Consider the following 27,747-nt stretch of genomic DNA (forward strand, 5'->3'; position numbering starts at 1 on the left):
TATGGGTGAGGGTGACCACAACATGAGGAACTGTATTAAAGGGTTGCACCTTAGGGCAGTTGATAAGCGCTGCCCTAGAGGACCAAGGAGGGCAGTCAGGTCCGGTGCCCTGGGATACACAGGGGATGGGTCTTGGCTCCTGGAAGGCCACAGGGAGACGATCAGATGCTTCCAGCACATTCTGCCATCTGAGGATGCCATGTGCCTCTCACCTAGTCTTCTCTTAGCACCACCCAACCCTGGAGCACCAGAAAGAGCCACGAGTGAGAGCAGAAGGAGGAGGACAACAAGAAAGCCACTTGAGAGCCGGACAGGGTGGGAGCCCCAACCACTGGCCGCACTTAGCTTGGTTTGTGTACGATGCTGGAATCCCTGAGTTAAAGAAGGATCCTGTTTTGGTGATGCTGCGGCTCACACCAAAGGCTTTATGAACACTAAGAAAGTACTCTCTCACAGAGCTATGCTGCCAACTCCTGATTTTTTTTTAAATTAGGAAATTATCATATAGTCGCCAAAATATTAAAAATAAGTTTTTTTTCTGAGAGATGAGACTATGAATTAAACTTATTATTACTGTATTTTCGATAGCACTTTACTTTTGCAAACAGGCAGCTTAAAGGGAACAGTTTATTTTCTTTTATTTATATGTGTGCATCTGAGTGTGCATTTGGGCCTGTGAGGGCACTACGTGTGGAGTCCAGAGGAAGCTATCAGGTGCCCTGGAACAGGAGTTACAGGAGTGATACTTATGTATGGGTGCTGGGACCCAAACCGGGGTCCTGAAAAGCAGCCAAAGCTCCTGACCACCGAACCATCTTTCCAGCTCACAGGCAGTATTTTATAACCAGACAGAAACCCAAGGCAGCTGCCATGCCAGCCTGGCACAGACTTGCCCCTTTGGCTCTGTGCATCACCTGCATTCTGCTCCATGCTTTCCTTGATGCCATCCAGGAGCTCCTGGGCATCCTCCACATTCTCCTCTTCTTCCTCCTCTTCACCTTCCTCTTCTCCTTCCAAGGTATCCTTGGGTGCAACAATCGCCTCCTGTATGCCACATGGATAACCAAGCTGACTGTGCCCAACAGTCTGACCAGTGATCCTGGAGAAAGTCTCAGTGGGGAGTGTACCTAGTAACAGACATCATGCTAAAGCCTGCAGGATGTGTGTATCTACCAAGATGGATAAGGGCCTTAAGGCTTTCCTTAGCTCTATTTTTAAGAAGAGAATAGTATATTCAGTGTTAACTCCACAATTGCTTAGGAGCCAGCAATTCTCTAAGGTACTAGATTATGTCTTCTCTCTCTTCTCTCTCTCTCTCTTTCTATTTTTTTTTCAAAAAAAATTTTATTTGAGTCAGGGCCTCACTATCTAGTCCTAGCTGACATGGAGGCCTTGAACTCACAGAGACCTACCTGCCTTTGTTTCCACATCATTTGGTATTAAGGCACGCACCACCATTTGTGGGGGTGGTTATTTATTTATTTTTTCAAGACAGGTTTTTTTCTGTGTAGTCCTGGCTGTCCTGGATCTCTGTAGACCAGGATGTCCTGGATCTCACTCTATAGACCAGAATTTCCTAGAACTCAGAGAAGATCCTCTTGCCTCTGCCTCCAAAGTGCTGGTATTAAAGACTTACATGACCACTTCCAATTACATGTATATGAGTGTGTCTGTGTGTGGGTTTGCACACATGAGTGCGGGACACATGGAGGCCAGAAGACAGCATTGGATCCCCTGGAGCTGGAGTCACAAGTGGTTAGGAGCAAGTGTTCTGAAGTGCTGAGCTATCTCTCCAGCACCTCAATTGTATTTTACTTGAAGGAAACACATTTTATAAAAATCAAGACCTTTAGCTGAGTGGTACATCACACTCTTAGCATGTACAAAGCCCTGGGTTCGATCTCTAGCAACCCAAAAAATGACCTTTCATAACTACTTATGGAAGCATAGCTTGTTTTCTAGCATTCCTAATAGAACTATTTTTAAGAAGATAGCAAATAACCTGATACTAGACTGAGAAAAATACAATGAGATTAAAAACAAAACAAAACTAACCTAAACTGAAAATATTTTATCCAGCAAAGAGATGTACTTTGGTAGAGACTGGAGGCAGAACTCCAAGGACAGTCCTACAACTGCCTCCATCAATCAGAAGACAGGGAGCCCTGTGGGGTTCTCCATTTTCATAACCTGGGGACCAGCAATAAAGTCCAATTAAAATAATAAATTCCTTTGACATTCTGAATTAGTCACTTGCTTATTACTCAGGAACACATTCTGTGAACTGGAAAGATTCTCATAAAAGTAGTTGATCATGTTACCAGTTTGGCTATGGCTTCTGTAATCACATCCTTTATTTTGATGTGATGTAGTTTGTAGTACTTGACCAATTCTTCGGCGATGCTGGATTTTCCCACGGCAGGAGGACCAAGAATGCAGATCTTGATTGGCTACAAAAGAACAGGGAATATATGTCTTAGGGTTCTGAAGCTGGAAGGGCGTTATTTCAGGACTGTGCTCTCTCCAATGTCTCTGGACCCTGCAGGCTGACTTCAGCGGCTCAAACAGACTCCAGACTTTCTGCCTCCACTCCCTGTCACTGTGATGGCTCACGACCCCATCATCCTGAAAGTATCTGCCTCCTATTCCGGTGGCTCACAGTCATTCGCTCCATGAGGATGGAATCGTATCTATGCTCTGAGCTGGGCCAGGGAGGAACAGAACATTCAACAAGTCATGTTCAGGATGCTGGGTGTGAGGGTACATGCCAGGGGTCCTCGCATGTGGGAGGAGGAAAAGTCTAGGCCAGGCTCACCTACATAGTGAGTGAGAATCCAGACTGTGTTATGTGAGATCCTGTCTAAAAACAAACAAATAGAAAAGAAACACAGAGAGAAAACACATGCCCAGGAATGCCTAAGGGTGCCCAGGCTTACCTGTCACCAGTTTCAGTGGTTCTTGACCATTCACAAGAATTTAGGTTCCAGTAAATAGGGCCTTACATTATCACTTTCTGAATTTGATCTTCAATAGTTTAAAGTTAACATTTATTTATTTATTTATTTTGGTTTTTTCAAGACAGGGTTTCTCTGTGGCTTTGGACCCTGTCCCGGAACTAGCTCTTGTAGACCAGGCTGGCCTCGAACTCACAGAGATCTGCCTGCCTCTGCCTCCTGAGTGCTGGGATTAAAGGTGTGCGCCATCACTGCCCGGCTTATTTTTTTTAAGTGATATCTATCTATCTATCTATCTATCTATCTATCTATCTATCTATCTATCTATCTATCTATCTATCTATCTTTCTATCTGTGTATCATCTATTTATTTCAGACAAGTTCTTACTATGTAGCCCAGCCTGGGCTTGAACTTGCGAACATTTTGTTTCTGCCTCCTGATCACTTTGTTAAACCACTACTTCTTCCTGTTTGAGGAGTTCAAGGATGCCTGAGCTACAGCATAAAATCTTGTTTTAAAAACAAAATAATAAGGATAAGAAGGAGGAAGGAAGAGAGAAAGGAAGGGAGGGAGGAGGAAGGAAGGCAGACTTGCCTGAATGTTGAAGATGCTATGGCATTCATAAGCAGTTAGTAAATATTTACACCAAACAGAAAGAAAAATATCAATGACAAATAATCATTTCTTTCAAAATGGTACAAAGAGTTGTGAAACTGTGAACTAGCATTTTGCAAGACATATTTTAGAACCACAATGGTGGAAATTTCCATTGGCTGTATCCATATGCCTAAGATCATATAATTTTGCTTATAACTTTGCAGTCACACTTTGAAAGTCAGGGACACCCAGAATGGGATAAGCATGAACACTAGAGTGGGTCTGAGTGCAGTGAGTTAAGTGACTGGTCCCACATTGTGAGGGATGACAGGTAAGTAGCAAGATGCCGAACACTGATGGAGGCAGGATGAGGGGCAATGCTGGACCACTAGACGGGCTTGGTGTACTCACTAGCACCCGGAGCCTGTTACCCACTGAGCAGGTTGATGTGCACCTTTTTGCCAGTATACCAACAGTGAATCCTGCCTCCTGGGGCAGGCTGACTTTATCCAGGACTAAAACAGAATAGCAATCTACTCATTCGTTTATATTGACCAGTTTGTTATTGTTGATGTTCACTTTGAATTATTTTAAGTTTGGTTCACAAGTTTTAATGCAATATATTTGCAGACTATAAGACTGGAGAAGCATGTTGAATATGAACAATTTGCTCAGAAGGTTTTTTTAATTTAATTTTTTGTTTTTGTTTTTGTTTTTTGTACCTGGAGGGACAGCCGTGGGTGCTGGGAACCTAACTCTTATATTTTTGGTTGTGAGCCTAGCCTTTAACAGCTGAGCCATCCCTTCAGGCCTTGTTCAGAAGTTTTAAAATGGAAACACTCCTGCCAGTATAGAGGTCCTGGCAGTGAGTTCCACTGACTGCTGACATCGGAAACCTGAAACAGTAAGTGGCCATAGTTACCAGTAATCCTCGGCTTTGCTTGTACTCTTTGAGGATGCTGCTGATGTTCTCCACAAACCCTGTCTGGGCGACCCAGCGGATGTTGAAATTCTCCTTCACAAACAATGCCTCCATCCTCAGGTTGACCAGTAAGTGGTCAAGATATGGTTGCTGACGGGGAGGGGCAAGCAGAGGTTGGTCTTGTTATCATCAGACAAAAATCACATCCAATAAACAAACAAACAAACAAACGCATCCATTCATTGAACAAGAAAGCCAGTCAGCACTGTTTACAGAACAACTATTGTTCATTTATGCCTGCGTCATTGTGGGGGGGGGGAGGGGTGTCTTACCTCTACTCTTTTACCAATGAGCTCCAGCCTCAGTCCTGAGACTTTATTTTTCTTTTTTCATTTTTGGTTTTTCGAGACAAGGTTTCTCTGTGTAACAGCTCTAGCTATCCTAGAACTTGCTTTGTAGACCAGGCTGACCTCAAACTCACAGAGATCCTCCTGCCTCTGCCTCCCCAGTGCTGGGATTAAAGGTGTGCCACCACCCCCAAGCCTGCCTCTACTTCTTGAATGTGGGGATTACAAGCATTCTGTGCCACACCAGCTATCATCTACCTTTTTGAATAATGCAGCCTCATGGTTAACCACCCAAAAATAAGTATAGAGGAAAATATTCTCTCTCACCCACAACGCCCACCCATCCCATTCAGTACCTTCAATATTATTTAGGGAAACAGGTTTTGAAAAAAACCATTTTTTATACTTACTGTCAAGTCTTTTGTTAGAAAAGCATTCTCTTTGGGTACTTTCTGGATTTTTCCAGGCCCAGTATTTTTGCTGATGCACTGTTCAGGAGAAACAGAGGTATTATTTGGTTTGCTTACAAAGCTTTACATAAAACTTCTCAAGTAACTATAAATATTACCAAGCATGCACACTAAGAGGTATTTTCAAAATAGTATAGATCATCTACTCACTTCTGGGTTCTGAAAACACCAGGGGCAAAGATAAGGCTTTGGTCTTTGCCCACAGGGTTCACCAAGTTCCAGAAAGGAGACAGACATGTGCATAGATCACGGTCATGCGGGTGTTTGCAGTTCAGCCAAGGGAGTCTATGCTACTGTCTATTAAACACCACCCATAATGGGAGCCCAGTGTTGCAGACTGAGCTCCTGCACTGAGCCCCAACACACCAGAACAAGATGGAGTCACTCAGGCTAAGGGCCACACAAGCAAATGAAACCTAAGGATGCTGCTCACATCCCTCAAAGGACTTAGCCCTGATGTGGGTTTCCCCTCTGTATGCTGTGAATACCATTGGTTAATAGAGTCTGCTTTGGGCCTACTGCAGAGCAGAATAGGGCAAGGTGGGAATTCCAAGCAGATAGATGTAGAGAGGGAATAGCTGGAATTAAGGAGAAGTTATGTAGCTGCCACTGGAGACAGACGCTGGATGCTGGACAGAACCTTACTGGTAGGCCACAATCACATGGTGATACACCTATTAGAAATGGGTTAATTTAAGATATAAGAGCTAGCTAGGAATACACTAGAGTCATTGGTCAAGCAGTGATGAATAATATATAATAAATAATGTAATAATATTTTTAAAAGGGGTTAAGAACATGAAAAGAAGGCAGGAAGGCTACAGACAAAGATCCTGGAACTAAATCTTAATGGTGAGTACAGAGAAGCCAAGCAAGGGCCAGAGGAGGCCACAGCAGCTCAGTCAGCTGGGTTGTGAGTCGGCTGTGCTATATGGATCTCTCTGACCCTTGTCTAGAAAGCCTAGAAGTGCCTGAGGCTTTGGTGATCTGGTTTCTATCAGTCCTGTAGGCCCAGTGTCCACGGATTTCAGTATGTCCTTTGTGTATCCCTGATGCTCTCCGTTCCCTCAGCCTGGACCCAGTGGTGGTCTTTCTTGCTCTCTTGCATGCACGTACTGGAAAAAGGGCATTTGGGTAGTGACTTCCCATCACTTAAGCTGAAGCTATAGCTAATAGTTTTTTTTTAAAAAAAGATTTATTTCTTTATTCATTTCACGTATGTCTGTGCCAGATCCCCTGGAACTGGAGTTATAGACAGCGACAAGCTGCCACGTGGGTGCTAGGAATTAAACCTGAGTCCTCTGGAAGAACAACCAATGCTCTTAAACGCTGAGTCATCTCTCCAGCCCTGCCCCCCATAGTCAGTTTGAGGTTTAAGGACATTCTGTTTTATGTGTCCTGATGTCCTGTTAGCACAAAGAAGTTGGTAACTATCATTTACGAGGTACAGATAGTCAAGTTACGTCACAGGGGTATGAGCACACAGACCACTGTACCTTGACCAGGTCTTCCAGGGTGTGGACAGACTCGTCCACAGCCACCAGGTAGTGAAGCTTTGGCATGTGGTCTATGACGTTCTGGATCACTCTGTTGAGCAACAGGCACAATAATCAGACAGGAAAGACAATGAGAAAAACGGAGCTCAACCCTCACGGCCAGGCAGGTGTTTGGTCCTTAGCTAAGGGGCCTCACTTAATGTTCACCAACATCACGGGCAGGGCCATTACCTGCAGTCTACAGATGAAGGGAGGATTAAGATGTTAGGCAGTATTTCCCAGACTAAAGAATTCCTGTGACAGAACCAGGTCTGCAGACAAATACATTTGGGTCCCAAACCTGTTTTCTTTTTTACATTTTTTTATTTATTTGTTTCATGTTTCATATTTATTATTATTATTATTATTATTATTATTATTATTATTATTCTGACATGAGGGGTTGAACTCTAGGCCTTCCAAATGCCAGCAGGCATGCTATCACTGACCTACTAGCTCCCTAGCACTCTTTGTTTCTACTTTTTATGTATTTTGAGACAGGCTATCCTTATACTTGCTTTGTAGCTTAAGCAGGCCCTGAACATTTGATCCTCATGTCCCAGCCTCCCTAGTAACTGACATTATATGACCATTAACCCAGTTACAACCTGATCTCTTCTAAGTATATCCCCCCAACTCTAAGAAGACCTGACCCCGACTCTCATCAGAAAGGCTCGTCCACCCAGTGGCTCCCGCGAGTCTCACAGCTGTGTTTGGGGTCAGTGATTTGCACAGTGAGACAGAGTCAAGATATGGCAGCTGTCTTAAGGAAGTCACACAGAGAAGATCTGAACTGGTGACTGTCAGTGCTTCTGGCTGCTACCAGACTCTGCCATCGAATCCTCACAACACCCCTGTCAGACAGCTGCTGTGACTGTCCCCATTTTATAACATGTTCTGGTGAGCGGCACAGCAGGGGTCTGAGCAGATCGGTGATTTCTGGAAACAACAGATTAGAAGTCTACTGCAGCGGCACACCATTCCTTCCACCCTCCTCGTTAGCGTCCTCTTCGTTATGATGGAATGCAAATGTGCGCCTCTAAATGCTCATTCAGCTCATGGTAGAGCGCATGTCTAGCTCACGCCTGGGCCTGGGTTCTACCCCTGGCCCTGGAAATGAAAAAAGAAGCAATAATAATGAATGGTCATTTCACACCTATTTTATATTAACATCTCCAAAAATTTTAGCATTTAGCTACCTGTTCTTTACTAAGTAATTTATAGTGCTCAACTAAATACACAGGAAGAAAGAAAATGTTACTGAAAAGGATTCAAAGTCCTTCCATAATGCCAACAGAAGGAAGAAAACTCATCCGGTAACCTATCTGCTTATAAGGAAGATATTAACTAGATGGTGGTAGCTCACGCCTTTAAACCCAGCACTCGGGAGGCTGAGGCAGGTGGATCTCTGTGATTTCAAGGCCAGCCTGGTCTACAAGAGTCCTAGGATAACCAGGACTGTTACACAGGGAAACCCTGTCTAAAAACCAACCAACCAAACAAACAAACCAAAAAAGGTAAGCTATTTAGGGCTGGTGACTCAAGTGTATGGGTTCTCCCGTCTCCCTTCTTCTCTCTGGGCAACTTACTTGCCCTGGGGTATTTATTTTTCTTATCAACTCACATCCAACTGTCCTCCAGCTTTAGAAATAAAAGAGACATTAAGGACTCCTGTGGAGTATTTGGTCTTAAGAATGTAAAAGATTGGACTGGGCATGGTGGCATGTAGGCCCGGGGAGGCTGAGGCAGAGATTGTCCTTCCGAGGCCAGCCTACACCCTCTAGTCAAAGGGGAAAGGTCTTCCATCTTTAAAACCCGCTGACAGAATGGAAAGGTCTGTGCGGAGAAGGCACGTTTGCACACTTCTTTCTTCAAGTTCGTGCTGACTGCGGCAAATCTGGGTGGTTTGGGGGGAGAGGGGGCTAGGGGACTGGAATAAGAGATGATAAGGCTGTCTAGCCCAGGTTAGCCTGGAACTCACTATGTAGCTCAGGCTGGTCTAGAACGCTTCGTCCTGGGATCACAGGAACGCACCACCGGATGGGCTTAATGTATGTACTGCCAAGTCTGGAATGTATACCATTTCAGGGACCCTACTTTCAGAATAATAATAGAAATCATTTAGGTTCAGGTCGTGGAGGGGCCCACACAGCTGTGGCCCTGAAGTTCAATCTGTGTGACTTTCTCTGAGATCCAGAATGATCCACCGTGAGAGAGGGAAAATCTGGGCCTCTGGAACCAGCCCCTGGGGGACCAGCCACCACCCGGTTGCTCGGGACAGCATCACCTGGATGCGCAGGGAGGCTTGGAGAATGCGGAGAATTCAGGTCAAGCCTGAGGCTGAAGTGCTCTGCTCAGAAGGGGCCACCTTTGTGTTCAGAGCCTGTGGATGGCCCCCCTGGGCAGTGAGCACCATGTGGGGCCTGTTGTGGATTGGAATGCTGCACATCAAGAGCCAAAGTTTCTTTAGGCCCTTGGGAGAGAAGCAACCCTTCCCTTTTAGCCTCTAGATCCTAAGATTCTTGTGTCTATTAGGTAAACCTCCAGAAATGGAATGCATGGTTAGAGTTGACTGATCTCTAGCCTTCTTCCGACCCAGAGCAAAGGCAACTATAAGATAACATCTGCTCACTATAGCAAGGAATCTAGTTTTGTTTTTCTGAGACAGAGTTTCTCTGTATAGCTTTGGTGCCTGTCCTGGAACTCACTCTGTAGACCAGGCTGGCCTTGAACTCACAGAGATCTACCTGCCTCCAACTCCTGAGTGCTGGTATTAAAGGTGTGTGCCACCATTACCCGACTAGGAAGGAGCTTTTGATATTCCTGTCACATGTTTAATTTGAGAACATTATACTTACTGAATATGTTGATTTGTGATTTCCTTTGTTCTGAGGCATGAAATTCCATGTGGCCTCTTCCCTTGCCCAATCCTTCATTTAGGGGAACTGGAATCATTCACAGGCCATGCCTTAGGATAAACTATTTTCAGATTTCCTTGTGAGATTAGTATACGATTTGAATTCCTCACAGCGGGGAGGCTGAGGTAGGAGGGGGAGCTACAGAGTGAGACCCTGTCTCAAAGGAGGTTGGGGCTTCAGGCTCACAGTTGGCTTACTGGTTTCTGGAACTTTGGCAATAGGTGTGACACTGACACCCATCTCATCTGAGACAAAGGGAAGAAGAAATGGGTTACCCAGAATGTGCACCCCAAACTCTTCTCCAGAGCTGTTTTTCTACTGACAGAGTCCCTAAGAGATGAAGCTCCACTTGTGACCAGAAGTGTGGAGACTTTGGGTGGACAGTGTCCTATCAGGCTCAAAATGGCGGTGCTAAGTGCCTTCTGCATGAGGCCATGAAGAACAAATACAGCAATATATGTGAGGGTCTCAGTGCTATAACTTTGAAGATGAATTACACATATTAATCACCGAGAACAGTCACACTTCCGGGAGACCTCTTACCCTGCTAGATCAAGGACATGAATGGCTGGAATGACATTGGATCCATCTCCGAAAACAGGTAGTGCAGGAATGTCGCCCAGCCAAGCCATCTGAATGAGAGAAAGACAAGCAGAGAGCGTTCGCCCTGGCATATGTTTCTCCCTCGCAGCCAACATCTACATCAGTCAGAAGTGCCGCCAGCCCCTCTTGGATCCCTTTCTCTCAAACTTTCATCCTACCGGCCCCATAAAAGTCTACTTGTTTGCTCTAAGATCTCATCTTACTTAACGATATGTGACCCCAACAGGAGACCCTTCTCTTTCCCGATGGATGGATCTTCACCAATTGACATTGACTGCTGTGGGATGATCCTTCTGGACACTGTGTGAACATATGTCGCTATGATTGGCTTAATAAACAAGCTGACTGGCCAATAGCTGGACAGGACAAAGTTAGGTGGGAAAGCCAAACTGAGAATGACAGGATGAGGAAGGGCAGAGTCAGGAGTCTCCAGCCAGATTCAGAGGGTGTAGGGGATGAACATGCCGTGCTAGTAAGGTACCGCCATGTGGCAGAGCATAAATAAGAAATATGGGTTAACGTGAAATGCAAGAGCTAGTTAGTAATAAGCCTGAACTATCGACCAAACATTTAAAAATACTATCAGGTCTCTGTGCTGTCTATCTGGGAGCAGGCGGTCAGGACAGGAAAACTCCTCCTACACTGTTGTTTCTCTTCTTCCCTCCTGGGTCTCTCCTTGACCTCTCTCCCATCTCCATTCATCTCCATGTATCCTGGGGAATCTGAAGACCCATTCTCACTCCCCTTTCCTTGTCCACAGACTCTCCAGGTGAGGTAGTCAGGTCTGTGGTTTGGATGCTTTCCTGATGCTGCCTCCAAGATCATAACCGAGATCCAGGTTAATCTTCTCTGTGACTGTTTTTTTTTTTCTTTTAACTTTTTCACCTTTTATTAAGGCAAATTTATGAAAATACAACCAAATGTGCTCATAAGCTTTCTCCTTACATTTTAAAATTTTAGTGTGTGTGTGTGTGTGTGTGTGTGTGTGTGTGAGAGAGAGAGAGAGAGAGAGAGAGAGCGAGAGAGAGATTGAGAGATTGAGAAAGGAAGAGAGAGGTCACAAGTATGGAAGTCAGGCTAATCTCTGGGAACTGATTCTCTCTTCCCACCACTTACTGGGAATTGAACCCCCCTTTTCTTCACTCCCCTCTTCTCTCCCCTCCTTTACCCTCTCATTCTTTCTCTTTCTTCCCTGAGATAGGATTTTGCATTATATCCTGGGTTGGCCTCAAACGCTCCATCCTCCTGCCCCTGCCTGCTGAGTCCTATGGTGATGAGTATTCTGCACCACATCTGCCCTGTAAAACCCTTTCTGAGAGATACATAGTGGGCTGACCAGATGGTTCTGCAGGGAAACACTTGGCATACAGTCACCCTACAAAGCTGTCCTCTGACCTCTACACTGGAGCTGAGGCATGTGCAGGCCCCAACACACATGTTACATATACATGTATAATAATAATAAATCAAATACACGACAACAAAGAACCCACATAGCTTTAGGTCTTCAGTGAGGGTGAGGGCAGGGATACGGGGCGAGGAAACTGCTACTTTTTAAGCTAACTGAAAGTAAAATTAAATTAATAACTAAAAAAGAAGAGTTCACATGTTCATTGAAAAGCCAGACCTTAAAAAAGGCGTGTAAGATCCCTCCTTCCAGTCCATACTGAAGTCCTGAGGCGACTACGTAGGTTGAAAACTTTTTGCCCTAAAATGGATTTTAAAAAAAAGACAGAATTGATATACTATTAGTCATCTTGAGCTAGACCTAGACTTCGTAACCCAAACAGGTGCGATTGCAGGCTCTTTCAAGTCTTCTGGGCTCCGTAGGTGCTGCTTAGGACAGGATCGGGGTCCCTGCAGGGGAACAGACAACTCAGAAATGTTTCCAAACACCCTTGAAACTGAATGCGAATGAATAACTAAAGTGAATCAACATCTATGAACTCCATGCTGGCAGCAAGAGGAAGGGGAGCTATGAAAACAGGTCCTTCTAGAAGGATCTTCAGTATCTACCAGAGTGGTCACATCACTGTGCAGCTCAGGACCAGGTGGGGGTTTTGTTTGTTTGTTTTCGGGCAGGTTCTCAAGTAACCCAGGCTGGCCTTGAACTCATTATGTAGGGGAAGATGACCTCTTCTTGGGGGTCAGGACTACAGGCCTAGTTTATGCAGTGCTGAGTATCAAACCGAAGGCTTTGTACAAGCTGGGCAAGCATGCTGCCAGCCAATATTGCCCAGACCTAGGTCTCCAAGACAGGGCTGCTCTGTAACTTTGGAGCCTGTCCTAGAACTTACTCTGTAGACCAGGCCGGCCTCGAACTCATAGAGATCTGCCTGCCTCTGCTTCCCAAGTGCTGGGATTAAAAGTGTGTGCCACCACCGCCTGGCTATACAAGGCTTTTTTTCTTGGCCATTTCTTAGAATATGTAAGGCTTTTAATTGGTATGGATGCTTTGCTTTGCCCAGAGAAGTCATTGTGGCCTTTTGATACCTAGTTGTAACCAGGCCCCACTTGGTGGTGTGTGCCTGAAGTCCCAGCTTCTGGAGGCCAAGGTGGGATGATTACTTGGGTCCATGCAGTGGACATGGCAGCCTGGAAAACTGACAAAACACTGAAAAACAAGACAAAACAAAATTTTCAAAGCCCAAAGAGCCTTGTACCATGAATGGCTAGGACGTTGTTGTTGTTTTCTGGAGTACTGACGGTGAAGTCCAAGTCCTAAAGATACAGCGACTTCTAGAAGTTTCAGTTCCCTAACATATTTCTTTCCAGAGCTGGGGATGGTCCCCAGGTTGTCAAGAATGCTAGCAAGAACTCAGACATCAAACCCCACCCCTAAGCCCCACTGAAACTTTCACTTACAGACCAGACCGTCCAGGATGTCCCAGCTTAGAGCAGAATTTTTCAAATCTTGGCTTAATCATATTTGGAATTTATTCTCACTTGAGGGAGATTCATGCGCACTTGCAAACACATGAGAGAGAGAGAGAGAGAGAGAGAGAGAGAGAGAGAGAGAGAGAGAGAGAGCTTTTTTTCTACTAATCCATCACCAATTGAAAGTGATGTTCGGGATCTGGGCACAGTTTTATTGTTACTGTGCTGGGTTGTAACACAGGTCTCTGTGTGTGTTTGTGTGAGGCACCAAAGGTACCAAAATGGGCACCCATATACCTTAGCACACATGTGGGTAGCAGAGGTTAGGTCTCTGAAGTTGGTTTTCACTTGGCTCACACTCTAGGCTAGCTGGTTCATACTCCACATGCTGGCTCATACTCCAGGCTAGCTGGCTCATATTCCAGGTTGGCTGGCTCATACTCTAGGTTGGCTAGTTTATACTCCAGGTTAGGTGGTTTATACTCTAAGACTAGCTGGTTCATATTCCAGGCTAGCTGGCTTGTACTCCAGACTAGCTGTCCTGAAAGTCCTAGGAGATTTTCTGGTCTTTCCTTCCATCTCTCAGTCAGAGTGCTAGAGTTACAGATAGGTACCATCACATCCCACTTTTTATGCGAGTTCCAGGGATTAATCTCAGTTGCCAGGTTTGCACAGAAGCACTTTTTCCTGCTGAGCCATCTCAACAGCCCACCAAGTGAGATTTCTGAGGACTTGTAGCACTGTGCTCTGGGGATAGTTCTAGAATGTCCTTCTAAGGCTTGGTACCAGGGTGGAACCAAGGGGAGATGCTGGAGACTTTACAAGGAGGGCACAGTAGCACGTCTTAGGTCTTTGAAGACTTGCCCTTGAAGGGGATATTGGAGGCCTGGTCTCTCTCCCTCTTTCTCTTTCATACTCAGCCAGGAGGTGAACAAGCCTCTTTTGCTATGTGCGTCCACCAAGACATCCTACAGCATCATGCTGCCACAGGCTCAAAGCGATAGAGTCGATTGGTCACGGATGGAACCTCTGAACCATGAGATACAACACGCTTTTCCTCTTTATGAGCTTCTAATCCTGGGCACTTTGTTGCAGCAATGGAGTGCTGGCTGACACATGTGTGATTGACCCACATTCCTCTGTATGTGGACCAGTGGGTTAAATAAGGCACAGAGGTTCAGTTTTCTGGCTTCCCATAACCACAGCAGGTAAGGTGACTCCAGAAGATGTCCTAAAGGTCATCCTGCAGACCTGCCCAGCCTCTACTAGACGGGCAGAGGCTTTCCAGGCAGAAACTAGAGAACTACACAGAAACAGAATACTGACTAAGAGAAGTCTACAGACAAAAGGATAGCTTTTATCCCCCTTTTAAACTGGGCCTGGTGGCACAGGCATGTGATTGAAGGATTTAGAAGGCTGAGGCAAATTCAAGCCAACAGGTCTTGGCAAAACTCTGTCTTAAAAAAACAGATTGAGCCAGGCAGTGGTGGTGCATGCCTTTAATCCCAGCACTCGGGAAGCAGAGGCAGGCAGATCTCTGTGAGTTCGAGTTCAGGCTCCAAGGCTCCAAAAGCTACAGAGAAACCCTGTCTTGAAAAACCAAAACAACAACAACAACAACAACACCCAGATTGGGGCCAAGCACCGTGGAAAACACCTTTAATACTAGCAATCAGAAGGCACAGGCAGGCAGAGCTCTGAGTTCAAGAGTTTCAGGACAGTCAGGGCTACCTAGTGAGACACTGTTTCAAATAGAAAAACAAAAAACAGATTTTATGGGGCTAGAGAGATGGCACAGCTTGTTAAGAACACTTCTTGCTCTTGCAGAGGACCTAGGTTGGGTTTCCCAGCACACACATGGTAGCTCTCACAACCAACTGTAACTCCAGCTCCAGGAAATCTAGTGCCCTCTTCTGGACGATGAAGGCAACAGGCACACACAGACACACACAGACACACACACACAGACGACACACACACACTGACACACATATGCAGGTAAAACATATGTGCATAAACTAAAAAAACAGATTTTACAATGAATTTTTATCATTTGGAGTTATGAGTGAGTTAATATATTTATATAATAAAGGTATTGTTTTAAAAATAAAAAGCTGCCAGGCATGGTGGTACATGATTTTAATCCCAACACTTGGGAGGCAGAGGCAGGCGGATCTCTGTGAGTTTGAGGCCAGCCTGGTCTACAAAGCTAGATCCAGGGCAATAAGTAGGGCTGTTACCTTTCGAGACAGAGAAACCCTGTCTCGAAAAACTAATCAATCAACCAATCAGTCAATATTGATTTTAAAAAATCTTTTTAAACAAGGGTGTGAGGAAGACATTATTGCTCCCCTTCAGTCTGCCAGGCACTCAGATTTTTGTTATAATACACTCTCATTTAGTGAATGAGGCATGTGAGTCAACAACAGAGTGGATCAATGGATTTTTTTTTTTTTTTTGGTTTTTTGAGACAGGGTTTCTCTGTAGCTTTGGAGCCTGTTCTGGAACTTGCTCTGTAGACCAGGCTGGCCTCGAACTCACAGAGATCCATCTGCCTCTGCCTCCCGAGTGCTAGGATTAAAGGCGTGTGCCACCATTGTCTGGCTTTGTTGTTGTTTTTGAGACAGGGTTTCTCTGTTGCTTTGGGGCCTGTCCTGGAACTCGCTCTGCCACCACTGTCTGACCATGGTGTACGTTTTAACAAAATAACAGAATCTAGACATGTTCCTTTAGATAATCTGATATGTTCCTTTTGTTTTGCAGTCTGAGGATATACCTCATTGACAGTGCTCACTGCCCAGCATGTGTGAGGGTATGGCCCAATCCCCAGCATCTGTCCTGCCACCAAAGTTGAAGCTGATCAGGATTTCTTTTTTCTTTCTTTCTTTCTTTCTTCCTTTTTTTTTTTTTGTTGTTGTTCTTTGAGACGGGGTTTTCTCTGCTTAACAGTCCTATCTGTCCTGAAACTAGCTCTTGTAGACCAGGCTGGCCTCAAACTCACAGAGATCCACCTGCCTCCGACTCCTGAGTGTTGGTATTAAAGGTGTGCGCCACCACCACCTCACTGAACTAGAATTTCTAATCCTTTTCCATTCTGTTTGTTTTGTTAGAGTTGTTGTTTTGAGATTGGGTTCTTGGGTCACAGTGTGTATTCCTGGCTTGTCTGGAACTTATTATGGAGACCAGGCTGGCCTCAAACTCAAAGAATTCCACCTGCCTCAGCTGGGCGATGGTGGTGCATGCCTTTAATCCCAACACTCGGGAGGCAGAGACAGGTGAATCTCTGTGAGTTTGAGGCCAGGCTGGGCTACAGAGCGAGTTCCAGGAAAGGCTCCAAAGCAACAAATAAAAAAAAAATTGCTAAAAAAAATTCCACCTTTCCACCTGCCTCGGCCTCCAGAGTGCTGGGATTAAAAGCATGTGCTGCTGGCCACCTTGAGCTTGTTTGTTTTTGAGTAGGAATTTTTACTTTGTAGCTCAGATTTGTCTTGCATGCACCATTCTCCTGCCTCAGCTTCCTCAGTGCTGGAATGGTAGGCACGAGTCACCACCCTGGCTGTCTGTCGTTTTTATAACTATCTCATGCTTACGGTGTTTGTACTGCGTCAAACAAATGGGATTCTTCAGGCGCAGAACTGAACTTCGGAAATCCCTGACTGTTATATCTTATGGCACCACAAGGTGGCGCTTCAGAGCTGTCGATGCTCATTTTGGCCCCTTGAGTTTGGGAATCTGTGTAAATTGAATAGGGATAATGACAGCAGCCCAGCCTCCAGCTTCTAAAGAAGACACACTAGAGTCTGGAAGCTAGCATGGGACACCGTAGGCAAGATGCTCAGCATGGGCAGTACGGGCAGTACGGGCAGTTAGGCAAGTCTTGAATTGCTTTTCAGTTACTATTTATTCATTACAGGGCACTTTAGTAAAAGATAAAATTATAACACATGCCAAATGACATATTTTGCTGCAATAGGTTTTTTTTTTTAGGGTGGTGGTCGTGGTGGTCCTGGGGAATGAACCTGGGTCCTCGCCCATACCAGGCAAGCACTCTGCCATTGAATTCTATCCCAGATCTATATATTTTTTCCTTTTTTAGAAGATTTATTTTTAATTATGTGATTCAGAGGGTTCATATGAGTCCAGGTTCCTTAAGATGACAAAGGCATCAGATTCGCTGGGGCTGGAGCTTCCATGTAGGTGCTACGAGCTAAATTTGGGTCCTCTGGAAGTGTGGTATGGGCTCTTAACCACTGTGTCATCTCTCCAGCCCCCTCCCCCACCAGTCCCTACCCCCAAGACAGTGTCTTGCTAAGTTAGAAAACTGGTCTTCAATTTCTTCTTGTAGCCCAAACAGGCCTTGAACTTCAGAGCTGTTGAAAGAAAACATTGAGATAGACTCTATGGATGGAATACATTGCTGGCAGCAGAAACTGAGACCCATGGGGATGTCTGAGGAACTGTACCATGGTGTTTACAGTGTTGTGATGTGTTCTGGCCCGGTGAAACAGCCCTGGAAAGAGAGCAGGGCTGAGTACACAGAGGAGAAAGTTGCCCAGGTGCACCACCTCGCAAGGAACCCCTCCCACCCCACAATGTTCTGTGCGTCCAGACTTACAGCTTTCCCAAACTTAAGAACTATCTTTTCAGTATTGATGTGGTCCAGGAAGTTGGGGTGATGTTTTCTTCTTCGATAATCCTCTTCTGTGAAGGGAACCTCAGTGTCCTCCTAAGGGAGACACAAGATGCAAATTTAGTGCTCCAGAGCCAAGGGATGCTGCACTGCCCAAGGGATGCACTGTCCAAGGGATGCACTGCCCAAGGGAGGATGCACTGCTCAGTGGAAACTCAACACTACCTGGTTCCCAAGAATGAAACACACATCTTCAAATGGCTAACACAGAGGACCCCCGATTGCCCCCACATAAGAAAGTGATAAACGTTTTGTGTGATGGACATACCATAGCAAGGACTCTGTAAAACCCATCAAAATGTCCTCCATGGACACATGTGATTATTACGTGCCAACTGAAACAAAAAGTATTCTTGAAGAAAACACAACGCTTGGCCTCCAGGCCTGTGTGGGGTGGGGACCTTGCTCATCTTGTCTGGGTTGTGTTTTGGGGATGAGCAGGAAAGTCACCTTGATGTGACCTCAAAACAGATGAAAAGGAGACCCGCAGGGGTCCTTCTCCATAGTTCAGGTTTGGCTGCAGACTCCAAAGGAAATCATGATCATGGCAGTAAGCTCTGGTACCAGATGTGATCTAACTCTGGGACATTACCCTGAAACCAGTCTTTCTATTGGTAACAGCTGCAAATTGGATGTTACGAAGGCTGCTAGCTGTAAGCCACAAAGCCAAGCTGAAGCTCTGTGTGTAATAAAACAGAAGCCTTGTGTTCGTGTGTTTGTTTTGGACACAGGGTCTCAGGTTGCCCAGGCTGGCCTTACATTTGATAAGTACCCAAAGGGAGTTTACCCTGAACTTCTGATCCTCCTGCCTCTAATAAGAGCTAAAGTTAACCTGTAAGCCACACCTGCCAGGACAGACAACTTCCTGGAATGCTGGGGGCTGTTGGTCTTGTAGGATAACAAGTCACGTGTTTTCACTTCAGTAAACAAGGTTGGTTCTCCCAACTGTACAGGACGTGCTTGATCACGTGTAGGTAGGAGGTACACAGTCAGCCTGCACAACAGAATGTATGCTTGCCTCGGACTGGATGATGACGGGAAGGAAAGACATCGAAGGAAGCCTTGTGGGGCTGTCTTTCTGCGCACCTGACTGAAATAATTCAGTGCCGTTCCCTGGTCACAGGTCAGGGTATGGGCCTGGCCTGTGTCCATCTTCCTGGCCAGTATTCAATAAAGCTTGCTTCAGCTGGACAATTGTGGACAATTTCTCCTCACGGTTTTCAGGTTTAACACCTCTGCCTCCTCAGTCCTGGGGTTACTGGCCTGGACCACTATGCCCAGTTCACACTAACAAATTTAACACTGCCTGCTTTGGGTTTATCTTTACAAATCTGGTTCCTGGAAGCCTTAGACCTTTTCTTCTGTGGCTGTAACCAGAGCATATGAAACCTCTAAACTGAGGAGGGTGCTAATTCGGGACAAGAAATGGATTATGAGCAGAGAACCTGAGCAAGGAGCGGTGACACGCGCCTTCACTCTCGGCGCTCAGGAGGAAGAGGCAGGCAGGTCCCTGTGAGCTCCAGGCCAGCAGGGGTCACATGATGAGTTCCGATCTCAAAATATGAAAGACATACATATATGGTTCAGTCAGTGGAGGCTGACGTTTACGCAGTGATCGAGGACATTCAGGAACTTGAAAACAAGCAAACAAAACACCCACAACAGGCACAGTGGTGACTGCTTTTACTCTAAGGACTTGGCAGGCAGAGGCAGGTGGACTTCTGAGTTTGAGGCCAGCCTGGTCTACAGAGCGAGTTCCAGGATGGCCATGAATACACAGAGAAACTCTGTCTCTAAAGACCAAACATAAATAAGCAAACAAACAAATAAATAAACATTAACAATGTAAGAGCTATGCGGCATGTAAATATTGTTTGGTCGGGACCTCCAGCTCGCTCCTGCATGGTCTGAGAAGCCCCATCTCTCTCTGTAAACCCCATCTTCTCAGAGACTCTCCAACAAAGAAAAGGTACCAAAAAGTCCAGTTCTTCCTCTGAAGTTGTCAGCAGCCTAAGTCCCTGCCTAAAGTGTTTAGTTTTTGACCATACTTGAGCAAACCTAGCTCGTGGAGGACACATCATCACCCCTTGCCGACAGGCTATATAAGCTCCCTGCCTTAGCTCGGGAGCGTGACTTCTCCAGCTTAGATCTCTGGGACTGGAGAACTCACCGATGAATTGCTTTGCTCAAGTAAACTTGTTCTCTTACTTTTTCAGATTGGCTTGCTCTGGTTTACTGTGTTGGCAGAGAAATCTATTATTGGGATGCAGAAAACCTATTAAATATGAACAGCAAGGTGCCCCCCCCCCGGTATGTGTGTGTGTTGGCAGGTGTTTGGGTTAACATGTGTGGGGCATCTTCTGTTGCCCAGGCACTTTAGCAGCTGAGTCATCTCCTGAGCCACGGAGGACGTTTTCTATGTCAGTGTATCACATCTGCAAGTTTGTTCAGTTAAGAAGAGATTCTCACAGACAGCTCCCAGCAGACTGGAGGATACACTCTTGACTTGAAAATCGACTCTATGAGAAAGCTACAGGATGCAGTTAAAAACATAAAGTCATGTCACAATCTATTCAGCTGACTCTATGGGCCAGGTGTGGAAATCCCAGTTCTAAGGGGGTGGAGGCAGGAGGATCAGGAATTCAGACTCATCCTTGGCTGTTGAGTGACTTTGAGTCGGGCTGGGCTACACAGGATCCTGTTCCCTTGACTGGAATCAAGGCGGGAAATGGAAGACGACGAAGAAGGCAGGAGCCAGACGGTCAGGGCTGCGGGCCATGCTGAGGACTGTACATGATCCTGACAGCTAAAGGTGACTGGAAGGGGTGGAGTTGTGGGTCTGTATATGTGTGTGCACACATCAGCATGTGTGTAAATATTCACATGTGAACGTGGGCAAACAGGTGCCACGGCCTGCAGGTGCTGGGTGTCAGTCAGTTCTCACCGTCTGCCTGGTTTGAGAAAGCATCTCTTCGTTTTTGCTGTTGTTGTTGTTGTTATCATTAATGAGCATCCAGACTAGTTGTCCCTCGAGCTTCTGGAGACCTTCTCGTCTGCACAGGAGTTCTGAAATGACTCACCTTCCCACTATGTGCTTGGCTTTAACGGGCTTCTGAAGATTCAAACTCGGGCACCACTGCAGGCACCTTTGCTCACTGCACCGTGCTCTGAGCCAGGACTGACGCGTTGGAAGCAGGCCAACAGCAGGAACTGGATTATATTTTAGCAAGGTAGTCATGGACCACAGATGGGAAGGAACTCAGAATGCAAAGAATAGAATCTACCACTAGGTAGAGATAAAACTTTGCTCCCCTACTCCCGCAGGTCAAGAACCTGGCTAGGGGACACCCCAACGAAGGTGGCTTCACCTTAAGATACTGTGCTTTTACTTTTAGAGTCTTTCCTCTCCAGTGCAGCCCCAGGAGCCCAGGCCGCCCTGAGGTTTGGCTGGGTGTGCCTGCTAATTCCTTTTCTACTCTTCTTTCAGACACCGGCCAGAACCTAGGATGCTTTCTTAGCTCCCTAATCAGCACTTAGGCCTCCGTGTTGATCTTCCAAGCTCCCCTCCTCACGTGGTGCCTGCCACCAGGCAGCTGTCCTCCATTCTGCCTCATCTCAAGCAGCCTGGCTGTGTTCCTTTTCTTTACCATTTTTCTCCTCCCTTCCGGGCAGCTGTGAGGCTTACGGTTTGCCTGTCCTGGGGTTTTCCTCTTAAACGAATTCCCTGTTCTCAATGTTTTTTCTCTTTGAGTCATCTCAGAAATTATTTTATTAATGAACCTCAACAGGGAACCCCCTCTTCCAGGGGTCATTTGGTGGCTCTCTTGGGGCTCTCCAAGATTTCCAGAAACACGTCTCTCCTTCACTTTAATGCTTTGATTGGCAGAGAAAAGAAACCCATTCCTGTGCCCCTGATGGCATGACCGCAGGAAACAGCCATCCAGCAGTTTTCATAGTCGGGGAAACTGACAGCTGAGCCTTGGGCTAGAAAGTTGCCATGGATACAAAGAAAACTAGATGGGCTAGGGATGACATTTTGAATGATGAATTAAGAGCATTGACTGATAAACTGATGGATAAATGGATGGATGGGTGGGTGGGTGGGTGCGTGGGTGGATGGATGGGAGTGGGGTTGGAGCAAACCTAGTACTGGGGACTCTCTTAGGAGAAAGACAGAAAAAATTATTTTGTGAAGGAAGATGTAGCTACTTCATCATTCTGTGTACTTTACAGATCCTGGACAAATTACATATTCCATGATTGGCTGTTCTTTAATATCATGTATCCAACCCATAGACAGGGTTGTCAAATTATAAAGAAATAAACAGGACATCCAGGATAAACAAATTAATACATTTTTAGAGTATGTACACTGAAAGAATATTTGTGCTAAACTTAGTCATTACTTATCTGAAGCTTAAATGGAGCTGACTGCTCTTGGCTAGGTAGTTATCTGTGACAACTAGAACCTGCCAGTTACTCCTGTTTCAACAGTTTGACTGGGTTAGCATCAACGCTGGTTTCTTTACTCACCCACAGAACACATAGATCTTAAACACAAATACAGACCAACAGGGTGGCTTAGTAAGTGAAGGTACCTTCTGCCAAGCCTGGAGACCAGGGACCTGCAAATGTGTCTTGTAATAAGTAGCTTTTCGGTACGGAAATCCAAGAACCACTGTCAGTACTGGTATGTGAGAGACCTTGCACATCGTGCACATTGTTGTGAGGCTAAGGAATCTCTATTTTGTATTAGGCATCCATCTTTGTCCCTAATAACTCTTGTCTTGGCTTCAAGTTCCTGGAAGGTAAGTTCCCATTAACCCTGACACAGTGACTCCCCAACCCAGGAACATGCAGCCCTGATCATCTAGTTGTAATATGACCCAGTATAATCTGGGCTTTTTGTTTGTTTTTCTTTTATTTATCTTTCCCTTCTTTCCTTCCTTCCTTCCTTCCTTCCTTCCTTCCTTCCTTCCTTCCTTCCTCCTCTTCCTCTTCCTCTTCCTGTAGAGGGCTGCAGCCACATTCTCCATTACAGGATGGCGCTGACATCCGGTTTCACCGCCAGGTGAGCGCACAGGTGTGCGGTAACTTTCCACTGAGTCCCCGCCTACTCCCAAGGCATCATCTGGGATAATGGACAGTTGACCTATCCAAGAGTGACATGTCCGAAGCAGGGACTGTTTCATATATAAGGGATGGGTTCCTTCATATCTGGGTCTCCGCCATGTTGGCTGATGCTCTCTCTCCCAAGGGGCATTAAAGCTTTTCTGCAGAAGGATCCTGTGTCCCGCGTGGTTCTTGCTGTCGAGACCGGGCGTGGGACATCTTCCTCTTCTTCTTTTTGACAAGGTTTCTTTGTGTAACAGTCCTGGCTGTTCTGGAACTCACTCTGTAGACCAGGCTGACTTTGAATTTGCAGAGATCCACCTGCTTCTGCCTCCTGAGTGCTGGGATTAAAGGTATGCACCACCACTGCCTGACTATCTGAGTTTTTGTTGTTGTAGTTTTTTATTTTTGTTCTGTTTTTGACTTTTTATGCAGACATTCAAGGACTATTTTGAGGTTGCCTAGTCTACACGATCTTGGCAGAGCAGAACAGCCTTGGCTTGCTTGTGCAGATAATCAAGGTCTGCTTGTGGTTTTTGCCTTTAGAAATCCTTCCGTCACCCCCCTTAGAGACATGGCACTCTCTAGCTTGGCTCAGAGATTTCTGTCCTGCTGGCAGTATCAATAAATTTAACTAATTATCACCCAGATTGTGTCAGTGGTCTTTTCCTGGGGTGAGGGGTGTCTCGAACTCCATAACATTGTCATCTCTTCAGATTGAGCGGGGGCTGTTCACACCAACTGATGTCCCTTGAGGAGCTAGTGTGGTGCTCCATGGAGTGAGAGGCTATCACACAGTCACCAAGGCTCTGCAACAGCAGCAAAGGACAACCGAGAAGCAGCAGTGTTGGGAGGAGGCACGCTTTTGGTCACGCTGTAGCAGCTGTCATTGACGGGCATGCGTACTGCCATATTTGGCTTGCTGGGTTGGGTTCTCAGCGGTCTTCCTTCCGCTCATGTCGCACTGACCCTCTGGGAGCACCACGCTGTGATTTCAGGAAGGCTCCATGCCATCGGGCAATAAGAACTTTGGCTCCATTACAACTGTGAAGGCCCATCTTCATTGTCAGTTTGACCATATTTAGACTCATTTGGGAGAGCCACTGGGGGGGGGCATACCTGTGAGGGCATTTCCAGAGAACTACCTGAGGAGGGAGGAGCCACCAGGTGGGGTCCCTGACTGAATGAAGAAGAGAAAAGGAGCTCAGCAGCTGCACTCATCTCTCTTTGCTTCCTGACGACAGACACAGTGTGACCAGCCGCCTCTGACTCTGCTATCCCTTCTCCTCCATGATGGCTCATAGACCTTCAGTGAGGCAAGATAGACCTACTCCTTCTGCCAGGCGTGGTGGCACACACCCTAATCTCAGCACTAGGGAAGCGGAGGCAGACAGGTCCCTCTAAGTTTAAGGACAGACTCAACTGCATAACAGTTCACCCCGCAGCCAGGGTGGATAGTGAGACCCTGTCTCAAAAGACAAAGTAACAGCCAGGTGGTGGTGACGCACGCCTTTAATCTCCCCACTAGGGAGGCAGAGGCAGGTGGATCTCTGTGAGCTCGAGCACAGCCTGGTCTACAGAGTAAGTTTCAGACAGCCAGAGCCACACAGAGAAATCCTGTCTCGAAAAGGAAAGAAAAGAAGAGAAGAGAAAAGAAAAGGAAAGAAAAGAAAAGAAAAATACCAAAACAAACGAACCATTCTCAACCTGCTTTTGTTGGATATTCTGTCAGAGCAATGGGAGAGAAGTAACCAATGTAACAGCCATCTTGGACCCTTATCATAAATATGGTCAAGCCTTGACCAAAGCATTGCCCCATAGCAGCATTGCCTAACAGGCAGCATTGTTTTTTGCAGTATTTTTAAAAATTTGTCTGTTTTATTTTATGTGCATTGGTGTTAACAGTGTCAGAGTCTCTGGAACTGGAGTTACATACAGGCTGCTGTATAGATGCTACATGGGTGCTGGGACTTGAACCCAGGTCCTCTGGAAGAACAGTCAGTGCTCTTAACCACTGAGCCATCACACCAGTCCCCAGGTGGCATATTCAAATTCTTGGTGGTTGAGGCTGGGGATGTAGTTCTGTGGCAGGGTGCTTGTCTAGACACAAACCCTGGGTTTGAGTCTTAGTCCCACTTAAAAACTGAGCATGGCCATGAATGCCTATAATCCCAGCTCTCTGGGCATAGAGCTAGAAGGTTCTGAAATTAAAGCTATCCTTGGCTGTACAGAGAGTTTGAGGTCAGCCTTGACTATAATGAGGTGCTGTCTCAGAAAACAAAACACATTAAAAACCACCAAGCCTTGGTGGTGTGTAAAATGACAAACTCCCCTAGGTTTGAATTAGTTAGAGTTGATGAGCTCTGTTGGATGCTGGAGATGGGGCGGGGCTCGGGCATGTAGGGATACACAGCTCACTGTGAAGAAAGGCTAGCAGTGCACTCACAGGGTCCAGAGGTTTGGATCTCGCCCACGTCATCACCGTTGACAGCAGAATGAAGATCTTTCGCTTCTCAAAATGGGCGACTTCTTCGTTCAGTGCTGCAGGGCCAAAACATAGAGCGGTCATTTGAATCCAAAACAAAGCTTTCTCGCTTTGTTTTAAACATTCCGGCTCTATATTAATAAGTGAGTGCCTTGGGGTGGGTATATTCATGTGACTGCAGGGGCCAGCAGACCTCAGAGTATCAAGTCCCCCTGGAGCTGGAGTTACAGGTGCCCGCAAGCTGCCCCAAATGAGTGTGGGGCCCTCTCCTCTGCACAAGGTGCCTAACGGAGGGGGGAAAGGCTGAGGTACTGTTTGAGGACAGAGGCCCTGTGAGCACCAGGCATGCCGTCAGTCCTGTTAGGAGGCTCCCTACACACTGAGGTGCTGGTGTACTCGCTGTAAAATGCAGGGCTCACCCTCAGGTGGGAGAGCTGTGACTGAACTCAGCCTGAGGACATGGCGCCAAGCTTTCATGCTAATCCCAACCCCAAACATTGCTTTGACACTTGCTTTTACCTCTGGTAAGGACGTCATCCTCTTCCATTAACCCTGCGCTTTCAACTTTTCCTCTCTGCTTGCTCCACTGGGGCCTGCTTTGAGAATATGTGCCGCGTTTCTAGGGCTCTAACTGGGTCACCTTTTAAACATCGTCTGACACTTCTAATAGGTTGAACATGTCTGCCTCTTCCCCACTCCTTGTATGCAAATGTTTTCTGCCGGGAGTTTGTTCCTTTCTCCTGTGCCATCTTGCCTTCCTTTCACCACATCCATGACAGGTGAGGCAAAAGAATTCTAAAACAACTCAAAATAACAAAATGTTGGTAGAAACTAGTACTTGTTAGGGAGGATTGGTTCTCTCTCTCTCTCTCTCTCTCTCCCTGTTCTCTAGTCTGGCCTCCATCCAGCTATGTAGCAAAGGACAATCTTGAACTTCTGATTCTGTCTCTACCTCCAAACTGCTAGGGTTATGGCCTGTAATACCAGCACTCAGGAGGCAGAGGCGGGTGGATCTCTGTGAGTTCGAGGCCATCCTGGTCTACAAGTGCTAGTTCCAGAACAGACTCCAAAGCTAGAAAAACTCTGTCTTGAAAAACCAAAACCAAAACCAAACAAACAAAAAAATTCTTTCCTTTTAAAAAATTATTGATTTTTTAATTTTATGTGTACAAGTGTTTTCTCCTGTATGGATGGATGCATGGGCTTCATTCGTATGCAGTGGGAGAAGGCCAGAAGAGTGGCGAGGAGGTCCAGCGGTTAAGGGCCTGCCACCTTGACTACCCCACCATGAACTAAGCCAGAATAAATAAACCCTTCCTCCCTTGAGCTGCTCTTTCTAGGGAGATATATACATACATATACATATACATATACATATATATATATATATATATATATATATATATATATATATATATATCAGTAAAGAAACTAAGACACCAAGCTACACAGTAAATGCCATCTCCAACAGGATCAAGCTACATAGTAAGGCCCATCTCCAAAGACACACGACACACACAGGCACCAAACAGAAGCAGCCACAACAGAACCCACTCTCAGACTCCTGGATCTTCATTCAAACTTTCGGGACTTCTCAGACCAGGTCTTTGGCGACGCTCAGAGTGGCTGTGTCAGTTGGGAGGTGGGAGGACAGTGTTTCCCACCCCGTGCAGCTGGGAGGTGGGAGGACAGAGTTTCCCGCCCCGTGCAGCTCCCCATAGCACACTGACCGGAGTGCAGCTCCCCACAGCACACGGACCGGAGTGCAGCTCCCCACAGCACACTGACCGGAGTGCAGTTCCCCACAGCACACTGACCGGAGTGCAGCTCCCCACAGCACACTGACCGGAGACTGCCCAGACGGCCTCCTCCGCTTGCTGCACGTTTTCGGTGATGTTATAGATGACAACGTCACACTCCAGCAGACGTGCGAGGAGTTCTTCCCGGGTGATAGCCTGAAAAGGAGAGCCACGGTCCCTTTGTGTCAACTGGTCGACAAAGGGAACTGGACGTCTAGACAGACTGACGGCCTCCAAATTAGATCCCCGCCCCCACCCCAGGACAGCCACATATGGAGCATTTGCCGAAGCATGTCTATTAAAATGAAATCTTGGTTCTCTTTTGCGTGTAATTCACAAGTAACAAAGGCGTCATTGAAAACAGCCTGGCATGTGGGTTGGGGAGATGGCTCAGCCGGTAATGCCCCTGCTTCACAAGCGCGAAGACCTGAGTTCGC

The 27,747-nt window shown here is 46.2% G+C and overlaps 1 protein-coding gene across 2 annotated transcripts in view; it reads right to left on the reverse strand.

Moving 5' to 3' along the window:
- Window positions 1-27,747, reverse strand: part of Ak7 (adenylate kinase 7) — a 67,745-nt gene that overhangs the window by 33,430 nt on the left and 6,568 nt on the right. For both annotated transcript variants that reach the window (XM_087911520.1, XM_087911519.1), the window contains exons 3-12: window positions 27,358-27,466; window positions 25,473-25,567; window positions 17,840-17,950; window positions 11,975-12,055; window positions 10,288-10,376; window positions 6,788-6,878; window positions 5,232-5,309; window positions 4,475-4,624; window positions 2,322-2,450; window positions 915-1,044 (exon numbers count right to left, since the gene is read on the reverse strand). In XM_087911520.1, coding sequence (XP_087767646.1) covers window positions 915-1,044; window positions 2,322-2,450; window positions 4,475-4,624; window positions 5,232-5,309; window positions 6,788-6,878; window positions 10,288-10,376; window positions 11,975-12,055; window positions 17,840-17,950; window positions 25,473-25,567; window positions 27,358-27,466 — 1,063 coding nt within the window. The remainder of the gene's footprint in view (window positions 1-914; window positions 1,045-2,321; window positions 2,451-4,474; window positions 4,625-5,231; window positions 5,310-6,787; window positions 6,879-10,287; window positions 10,377-11,974; window positions 12,056-17,839; window positions 17,951-25,472; window positions 25,568-27,357; window positions 27,467-27,747) is intronic.

Source organism: Myodes glareolus, chromosome 11, assembly GCF_982192425.1.
Source record: "Myodes glareolus chromosome 11, mMyoGla1.1, whole genome shotgun sequence".
NCBI classification, from domain to species: domain Eukaryota; kingdom Metazoa; phylum Chordata; class Mammalia; order Rodentia; family Cricetidae; genus Myodes; species Myodes glareolus.